Source organism: Alnus glutinosa, chromosome 4, assembly GCF_958979055.1.
Source record: "Alnus glutinosa chromosome 4, dhAlnGlut1.1, whole genome shotgun sequence".
NCBI classification, from domain to species: Eukaryota; Viridiplantae; Streptophyta; class Magnoliopsida; order Fagales; family Betulaceae; genus Alnus; species Alnus glutinosa.
Genome location: NC_084889.1, coordinates 6808577 through 6818698, shown reverse-complemented (window position 1 = coordinate 6818698; position 10122 = coordinate 6808577). Strand labels below are relative to the sequence as shown.

The following is a 10122-nucleotide window of genomic DNA, read 5'->3' as shown; positions in this document are numbered from 1 at the left end:
GGTGGAGGAGGAGGAGGAGGAGGGGAGCACCACAATATTATCAAATTACCATTAGACCAAAATACAGTAATGATTCATCCAAAATTCAATAACGATTTTAAAAGCCATGTCACGTGTAGGGGAATATGAGTCTTGTATATAATATTACCCTTTCATTGTATATAGTTTTCAATCCATTATGTTATTTTTAACAAGATTAAAAAATAAACAATCACAATAATATGATTCAAACTCCTTTTTCTTTTTATCCTCCAAGTGACTCAAACTCTTTAGAGCATTTTAGAGTAATTCAATACGTTGTACCCATGTCCTTCTTGTGTCCCTCTAAAAATGATTTGGCTTTTAATATTATCATTTCATCAAAATTTAATAATAATCAATCACAAATCTAATGATAATTTTAAAAGCCATATCATTATTATAGAGATATGAGTATGACGCCTAGAATTACTCAGCATCCCCAATAGAATAATTCTACAAATCTCTCTAATGTCCTTCTTGTGTTCATCAAATAAATAATGAAACATGAGTGAACAATTTGTAGAAAATTAAAGTCATTAATATCCTCTTTCCCTTTTTATTCCTAATTCGCTTTGGACGAAACTAACCAATCAAAAAGGTAAAAAAATTTTTTAAAAAAAAAAAAAAAAGAAAGAAAGAAAGAGAAAATCACTAAAGATTTGTTGTTGATTTTGTTTCCTTTTTTAATTTTTAATTTTTGTTTTGTGAGTGGATTTTGTTTCCTTAAACACAAGTAAAAAACACATTGTAGAAAAAGAAAAAAAGAAATATTATCGTTTAATAGATATATATTTTTTAGGAAAAAATCAAAATTAATCAAATAGCTTTTTAAAACTAATGAAAAAAAAATAAATGTCGCCCCCAGTAAAGCAAACAAGAAAATTATTTAAATATTTTTCTTCTATTTACGTGTATATATATAATAAGCAAACAAGAAAACTGGGGGGCGACATAAAGGACTAAAGCGCCCCAACCCGGGAGACAAGTACAATGCTCGAATTCCACGTCATCGCCTACGCGTGCGCTTCCTTAAACGTTACGAACCCGAAACGCACCGGTTCAAGTCACTCCCGTCTCCCAACCCACACCCCTCGGTCATGTATAAATGTCTCATCTCGCCATCTTTCGCTCCCTCTCTTCCTCCCTCTTTCTATTTTCAGAGGAAAACAAAAACCAAAAAAAGAAGAAAACCCTCACCGTATCAGGAGAGGGAAACCCTACCTTTTCCTTCTTCGATACATTCTATCACAAACCCTAACCTGAGTGACCTATATATATATATATATTTTTTTTTCCATTTTTTTTTTACTATCTATTTATCAAAACTTTTTTTTTTTCCGAGTTTCTTTTTCTGAGATACCAATGGCAGCGGCGATTTCAGCTCCGGCGGCTCCTGCGGCGGCGTCTCAGCCTGCGACGGCGGATGCGGCGCACGCGAACCCGTCGCTGTACGTGGGGGATCTGGACCCGAGCGTGGACGAAGGGCAGCTCTTCGACGTGTTCGGGCCGGTGGGTCAGGTGGTCTCCATTAGGGTTTGCAGGGATCAGACTCGGCGGTCCTCTCTGGGCTACGCTTATGTCAATTACGCCAACGCTCAGGACGGTCAGTAACTGTTCCATCACCCACTGCCATCGTTCTCTCGTATTCAACTCTTTCCTTTCTTTTTGTTCTAATCGTTATGTGTGTGTACTTGTATAGATATGTCATATGTGGGTTTTTTTTTTTTTTTTTTTTTTTACTCGGCCTCTGATTTTAGTGATTTTTTTTTTTTTTTTGGATGAAATAGTGAATGGTTTTAAGTATCTGATCATTGTGTTTGTGTTTGATCAATGCTTGCTTTGCTTTTGTAAGTTTGGAGCTTGTGTGTGTGTTTTGTGTGAAGTCGCGTTTTTTGGTATGTTCTGTGATTGCATTTTTTGACGTTTGATTTTGTTAATTTTTTTTGGTCTTCTAAAGAGTACTACTTTTTTCAGTGAATTTTTATCCGTTTGTATCTTTCTTTAATTTAAAATATTTTTGGTTTTTGGTTTATGTTTTCGTAATTGTCTGGATATAGTGACTCGGGTATGATCAATGTATGTTTTGGTTTTGTTACTTTTGTAAGTTTGGAGCTTTGTGTGTGAAAGGTTGCCTTTTTAAGATATATTCGGTGGTTGCATTTTTTTTAATGTGATTTTTATGAGAAAAGTTGTTTCAAGTCTTTCGAAAAAAATTCGCTCTCTTTTCTTTTAGGGGAATATTCTGTAGTTTGATATATGAACTTATCTCATTGAAATAAATTAGTTGTAATTAATTTGTGCTGGGAATTAAGAAAGAAAGAAAAAATGAACATTTAAATGTTTGCTTTTTATGCCTTTATTATACAAAAGTAGTCTTTGTTGCGATTTAGACCTGAACTTGATTGTCTTTTTTCATATTTAAGATGAAGTGTGAAAAAAATTAATCTTTGGTATATGGGATATGTTTTATGCAGTTAATTTATTTTAAGGAATGAGTTTCTTAGATCTTGTCATGGTCATTATAGTGCTCTATGCTTTAGACTTTTTTTTAACCTAATTACTGTCAAGTTCCAATATTTCCCACTACTTGTGTAATTCTGAAACAGGCTTAGTTGACCACTGAGCTTCTGGATCAGTGCTTGTGAACTTTCAATCTGATTCAAGCAAACTATCAATGTTGGGTATATCATGTGACCTCTTTGAGAGTTTACATATACACATTCATACATTTATTACTGTATGATATTGCAGACACACACATGTTTGTATCATAGAAAAAAAATTGTAGCGTTGCTCAAATTACGAAAATTTAAGGTAGATATATCATGTTGAATTCTATGCATTTTTTTTTTCCAGATCTTTTTTTAAAAAAGGAAAAAAAAAATCATATTTAGCCCTGAGGTTTTCGTATGATTTGAATTTAGTCATTTGGTTTCTAATTTTAAAAATAAGTGTTCTTTAGGTTTTACCCAGGTTTTAAATAGGTTCCTTTGTCACTCTACTGTCAAAGTTCACAGTTTGTTATTTGTTACGTGTGTCTCATTTGACAGGCCAGTGTCCATTGCAGCACCCAGTATCAATGTAATATCATCAAGTGTCAAATCTTCCATAGGAAAAAAAAATGGGACAAAATTGATGGACTTTATTTTTTTTTCAAACCGCACCTTGTGGGCAAGGTGCTTTTGAAGAGGTGTGTATTGTCACATGCCTATATAACAGGTGGAGGATCAATTGATATTGGGCTATTTGGCACATGGGCTAACTGATAGGCGTGATTCAAGGCTGAACAACCAACTGGGTTGGAGAGTTGTGATTTCAGTTGGGCTTTGGATATGGTATAAAATGTAAACAATTGCTTTTAGGAATTCATTCAGAGTTTTGATGTGTAACCGTAGCTTAGTTTCGGTAGTTAGCTTAGTGATAATTGGAGGCCCGGTCTACCTCGAATCAGACCAGTTCTTGTAAACTACCATTCTATTCTCAATCAATGAAATTCAGTATTTCTCATTGAGTTCCATTGTTGATTTCTTACAAAGAATTTACAGAAAAGCCTTAGAAAGATAACTGAAGTGTTACAAGGGGGAAACTGTGGACCACCTTCTTCTTCATTGTGATGTGGCTTCTACTTTGTGGAATCATGTCTTTTCTTAGTTTGGTATGTCTTGGGTTATACTTAGGAGAGTTGTCGATTTATTTTCTTGTTGGTGGAAGGCGGGTAGGTCAAGGAGTGCTGCAGTTTGGAAGATGGTGCCTATATGCATTCATTGGTGTGTTTGGAAGGAGAGAAATCTTAAGTGTTTTGAAGACTTGGAAAATTCTATGGAGAATATTGTTGCATCGTTTTTACATTTGTGGTATCTTTGGACGGAGGCATTTTTGTCACCCGTGTCTATTAGCTTTTCTGATTCTTTTATTCGTTTTTCTTTGCCTTCTTAGGCGTTTCCTTGTGTTTACGTCCAGTGTACTTAGAGGGGCGCCTTACGCTTTTTTTATAAAATTTCATTTACTTATATAAAAAGAAGGATTAAATCAAAATTAGATGAAAACTTAGGGGCTAAATATGATTTTTCTCTTAAAAAAATTTCCTTAGGTTTTTTTTGATAATCCAATCGTGCATTAACAACAAGTTAGCGCGTGTGATGCTTGTTTTGTTTCTTGTTATTGTTTTCAAAATTAATTTTTGCAGCCAAGCTTAGTGACCCTGATCTGGTTACTTAAATTGCAGCTGCTCATGCCATGGGGGTTTTGAATTTTTCTCCTATCAATGGGAAACCTATCAGGATTATGTTTTCTCATAGAGATCCTAGCATCCGGAAAAGCGGATATGCCAACATTTTTATTAAGAACCTGGACACATCAATAGATAACAAGGCATTGCATGAAACTTTTGCTGCTTTTGGGACTGTACTTTCTTGCAAGGTGGCAGTCGATAGCAATGGCCAGTCGAAAGGTTATGGATTTGTACAGTTTGATAGTGAGGAACCTGCACAAAATGCAATCAAACAATTGAATGGCATGCTGATAAATGATAAAAAAGTCTATGTTGGACTTTTTATTCGACGTCAAGAAAGGACTCAAGCAAATGGATCACCTAAGTTCACTAATGTTTATGTGAAAAACTTGCCTGAAACAACTACTGATGAGGACCTTGAGAAACTTTTTGGCCCCTATGGTATAATCACTAGTGCAGTTGTTATGAGAGACCCAAATGGGAAGTCTAGATGTTTTGGTTTTGTAAACTTCCGGACACCAGATGCTGCTGCTGCTGCAGTTGAGAATTTGCATGGGGCCACTGCTAGTGATGAGAAGATTTTATATGTGGGGAGGGCTCAAAGTAAAGCAGAAAGGGAGGCACAGTTGAGGGCCAAATTTGAACAGGAGAGAATTAGTAGATATGAAAAATTACAAGGTGCTAATTTATACCTGAAAAATCTTGATGATGACATAAATGACGATAAGCTGAAGGATTTATTCTCTAATTTTGGAACAATAACATCATGCAAGGTATATATTCTGTTCCAAGTGAAGTAAAATTTTCCCCTTCTTTCCTGGTTGGTCCTTGGTCGGACATCTCTCTGAGTCAATTATGATCATTCTTTTCAAGTGCTAACATCTAGTTTGGCTTTGTTTCTATATAATTCTTTTAGGTCATGCTTGATCCACAAGGTCACAGCAAGGGATCTGGTTTTGTGGCCTTTTCTACACCAGAGGAAGCTACTAAAGCTGTGAGTTATTAGTTCTTTTTTCTAGGGCTGCTTTGGAGACCCTCCTTTTGCACCTATTGCTCACCCAGTCTTTATCTCATGCATGTGTCGATTGTTTTTCTTATTTCTGGTTCAGTTAGATGAAATGAATGGAAAGATGATTGGACGGAAACCCCTTTATGTTGCTGTGGCCCAGCATAAAGAAGAGAGGAAGGCTCGGCTTCAGGTGATTTTTCTTCGTACATATTTTGATGGTCATATTGGAAAAACATTTGTTCTTCATTTTGAAAGTGCAGTTGGTGCTTGCTCATTTTTGTTCACCTTTGATGCCAATGTCTTAAGGTAGGTCTTAACTAATGTAGTTGTCAGCTGAAAAAGAAAAGGTGCCTACTTTTTGAATTTGCAGTCAGTCTGGCAGCCATTTGTTTTTAGGGAAAAATACACTTTAGTAATTGGCATTAAAATGGAAGGGAAATCTCTCACGTACGCAACACATGACTTTTTTTGCATTTAATTTCCCAAAGTGCCCTTAAAATTATAATAAAAATAAAACTGAAAATAAAAACTAAGGGGTGGCCAAACCACCCCTACAGCCTGTTTGGGTGGGTTGTCCACCCCTTAGTTTATTTTATTATTTTTAAGGGAATTTTGGGAATAAAAATTCAAAAATAGTCGTGTGGCTCCCATGACTTTTTTTTTCCGTCCATTTTAATGCCAAATGTTAACAAAGGGGGCTTATTTGTAATGGGGTTGGTATTTGGAGGTCAAATGTCACTTTTTAAAGTTTGGTAGTCTCAGTGCCATAGGGGTAAAGTGTATTTTTCCCTTACTTCTATTATCGCACAAGTAGTGCAGTACATACTGGAATTGCTAAGCATTATGTGAATGAGAGAACTTCACTTATAACTCCTGAACTTTCATCCATTTTGAAAGAAGGTACCTAAACTTTAAAACGTCTCAATTTAAGGTATCCATTTTTCAGAAAGTTTCAATTTCAGGCCTATATTAGAATTTTTGGTTAAATCCTGTCAAAATTCCAAAAAAACCCTTCTTTTTTTTAGGAAAAAAAGAAAAAATAATTGCTAGAATTTATATGTTGGTTAGAATAAAAATACTCGTACATGAATCTTTAAAAAAAAATTATAATTTTTTTTTTTAAAAAAAAAAAACACAGGAGTATTTTGAGAATTTTGATAGGATTTAACGGAAAATTCTAACGGAAGACTGAGATTAAAACTTTTTGAAAAATGAATACCCTAAATTGAAACGTTTTAAAGTTTAGGTACATTCTTTTAAAAATGGTGAAAGTCTAGGGGTTATAAGTGAAGTTCTCCTTATGTGAAATTAGACTTTGAATGTCTTTTTGTCTTATTTCAAATGTGTAGGTCTTTCTTTCCCAAGTTGTTAGTGCAGGAGTGAACAGATTTTTGGACCCCATACTTTTTGGTTTTTCGGTGTTTCTCTTGTATACTTCTGGTGTATTTGGATTGTGACCTTTTGATCTCAAAAAATTTCAACTACTTATAAATAAATAAAAAATAACTTTTTGGTCTAGGAGTTTTGGATGGCACAGTATTTGCAAGATGAACAAATTTGTAATTATATTTCAAGACATTGTTTATGGCATTTTTCTTTAACGCTATCCAACCAGCAAATAGTTTTCAATTAATTTCTACCAATTTTTCTTTTAAACCCGTATACAACTATTTTGCTGTATGAATTTCTTTCCTCTAAACTTCCATGTTGAAAAGTTAGTTGTTCAGAATTGTAATATTCTTTAAAATTCTAAACTCTGCATGGAAATTTGCGTCTTAAATGGCGCATCCTCCCTTTGGCGCTGTTAGCTGTAAGAATAGGGTGGAGGAGTCATGGATTCAAGACCTAATGGATGTGTGTGCAAATTCAATAAAAAAAAAGTTTGCCTTTCACTGCTTATCATGAAAGAAATTGGTGCCATCGCTATTATTCTCATTGTGTCAAATGTGTCAACCCTGGCAGACTATAACCTAACTGATCTGTTTTCTAGGCACATTTTTGCTCAAATCCGAGCACCTGGTTGCATGACACCTTTATCTTCTGGAATTCCTGGATTTTATCCTGGCACCTAGATTTGCCGTTGCTTAAAATTTTAAACTCTGCATGTAAATTTACCTCTCAAATGGCACATCCTCCCTCCAGCACAGTAATATTCTTTAAAATTTTAAAATCTGCATGGAAATTTGTCTCTCAAATGGCACATCCCCTCCCTCCAGCACAGTAAGAATATTGTGGAGGTGAAGTCATGGATTCAAGACCTAATGGATGTTTAAATTACAATAATAAAACAAGTTTGCCTTTCAGTGCTTATCATTAAAGAAATTGGTGCCATCGCTTATATTCTCATTCTGTCAATTGTGCCAAACCTGGCGAACGATAACCTAAATGATCTGTTTTCTAGGCACATTTTTCTCAAATCCGAGCACCTGGTGGCATGGCACCTTTATCTCCAGGAATTCCTGGATTTCATCCTGGGGCACCTAGATTTGCCTCGCAACATATGTATTTTGGTCAAAGTAACCCTGGTCTGCTACCCCCTCAGCCTTATGGCTTCCAGCAGCAACTCTTGCCTGGAATGCGCCCGGGTGTTGCCCCAAACTATGTTGTATCATACCCCTTTCAGCGGCAAGGACAGCCAGGTCAGCGGATGGGTCTGCGACGAGGTGGAAACCTTCAACAAGTGCCACAGCAGCAGGTGATATGATTAACCTTTTTTTTTCTTTTTCTTTTTTTCTGTTCTCTTTTCATTTTTCCCTCATTATCTAGGTTCATCGCATTTTATCCATCTAAAGGTCACATTATTGCTGATTGGTCGTCATGTCAGCGAACAATTTCTTTTTATTCAAATGCAAAAAGTTTTTACAAGAGCTTTGAGATTGCGTGGCTCTCTCACTATATACAACTAGGAATTTGCTTGATAGAAAGTGAGGAGCTCCATTTTTTTATTTCCTCTTAATTTGTTAGTCAGGTGATAGAAACTTGAATAGATAGATTGAAGCCATTTTTATCTACTCATCCTGGGAGCTCATTTGGGTTTTGTTTTTTATTTTATTTTTCATAGTCCAAATTTGCGTATTTTCTGATGGTTGTAAATATAGTTTAATAACTTGCTATTTGTATAATAATGACTTTGTAGTGCAAGATAAATGGATTCATCCATGGATAGGCTTTAGAAGCGTTGTAGTGTAATGATTCGTTGTTCACTCCTAATATTTCTTTCTCCGCTTCTCAAATTCAGTTACTGCATCGTAACTCTAACCAAGGCTTCAGATATATGGGAAATTCTCGAAGTGGCATGGATCCATCTGTGGTTCCTCAAGGTGTTGCGGGTCCAGTGATGCCATTGTCTTTTGATGGTTCTGGAATGCCGTTGACTCCTATTGATATCCAGCGGCCTGGGCAAATGCATATGTCAGCACTTTTGTCATCGTTGGCTTCAGCTAGCCCTGAGAATCAGCGAGCTGTATGTTATTCTTTTCTTTTATATAATGAATTGTGAGACGTGATTTGTTTAGGATTGTTGTTTGACTTGTTGATGGCTAGTTGTAGATTATTGTTGCTATTGTCTTTTCTTTTGTGTGGTTCTCTTGTATAGTCCCATGTATTCGAGTTTGTCCTTCTAATTTTTATTACTTCAACATGCGCACATACACACAACACATGATTTGGTTGGGGTTTAGAGATCTTGTGATTCCAATGAATTTTTTCCTTATCACTAGTGATTGCTTCTGATTTTAAACCACCCGTGTTATCCTTTCAACAATTTATAAATAAAATATTAAAAAGTTTATACTGAAATCAATCATAGAATATGAAAATCATAAGCCGTGGAAGGTAATTGTTGCACTTGTTGTTTCTTAAAATCACAGACGCTGGGTGAACACCTGTATCCCCATGTGGAGAAGCTTGAGCCCAACAATGCAGCAAAAGTGACTGGGATGTTGCTGGAGATGGACCAATCAGAGGTAATTCATCTCTTAGAGTCTCCAGATGCCCTGAAGCGGAAGGTGGCTGAGGCAATGGAAGTCCTCGTTAAAGCTGCATCAGAGTCTGGTGTTAGTGATCAGCTTGGTTCATTGGCACTGAATGCTTGAAGCAGAATGGTTTTTTTTTTTTTTTTCAAAGGGTAAATACATTATATATATATATATATATGTTTGTGAGCCCATGTTTTACAGGGCTTGACGAGCTGTCATTGTTACCGGGTTTTTGCCAAAATTATTGGTTTATTTAGCGGGGTTATATGTGGCTGGATGTGAGGAATTTGAAGACCTAAGATTATTAGGATTTTTTTGACAGTATTTTTTTCCGTTTCCTTTATTATCATTACTGTTGTTATTATTTATGGCATATCTGAGGAATTAAGTTGGGATTTTGGTAGGAATTTTTTGATTTCTCTCTTCCGTTGGTTGCTACTGTTGTGGGCTCACCACCCCAACCTTGAGATGTGATTCTAGTAAGATCTACTTGAGAGGTTGATTCATGAATTAATTGACCCAAGAGAGCCCTTTGCTTATGGCACTATTTGCTGTATTATTGATCCAAGACTGGAATACCAGGGTTTTGTTTTTTGTTCATTGAATTGGTTAAAGACCCGGAGCTCATTATCACATCTGTTTTATCTGAAGAAAAATCTTAAACTTCCAACTACTTTATAACTTTTGACACATATCAGCATGTGATTGAAAAGTATCAGCTGATGTTAAATGCTTACAACTTTTAGTTCTAATTACATGTTGGCACATGTCAAAAGTTATAAAATAGTTGTATGTGTAGGAAATAGCTTTAATGACCAATTCCACTGTTTGAGATTTATATGTTTTCACCCATGTGTAGTGTTTGCAAGCTTGTCGGATTCGGT

General features: G+C 35.6%; 1 protein-coding gene across 1 annotated transcript; it reads left to right on the top strand.

The window, feature by feature from the left end:
- Positions 1 to 1112: 1112 nt before the first annotated feature.
- On the top strand, positions 1113 to 9873 carry LOC133866792 (polyadenylate-binding protein 3). The gene is made up of 7 exons (XM_062303435.1): positions 1113 to 1624; positions 4247 to 5025; positions 5169 to 5246; positions 5362 to 5451; positions 7663 to 7956; positions 8500 to 8724; positions 9131 to 9873. Exons 1-7 carry the CDS (start codon positions 1384 to 1386, stop codon positions 9353 to 9355), a joined length of 1932 nt encoding a protein of 643 aa, XP_062159419.1. The 5' UTR covers positions 1113 to 1383; the 3' UTR covers positions 9356 to 9873.
- The last annotated feature ends 249 nt before the right edge of the window (positions 9874 to 10122 follow it).

Bases quoted from the DNA above. Each gene is read 5' to 3' on its own strand.
- LOC133866792 (XM_062303435.1), top strand. From the start codon at position 1,384: ATGGCAGCGGCGATTTCAGCTCCGGCGGCTCCTGCGGCGGCGTCTCAG. The intron at 5,452-7,662 runs GTGATTTTTCTT...TCTGTTTTCTAG, and splicing joins AGAGGAAGGCTCGGCTTCAG to GCACATTTTTCTCAAATCCG. The intron at 8,725-9,130 runs GTATGTTATTCT...TTAAAATCACAG, and splicing joins GCCCTGAGAATCAGCGAGCT to ACGCTGGGTGAACACCTGTA.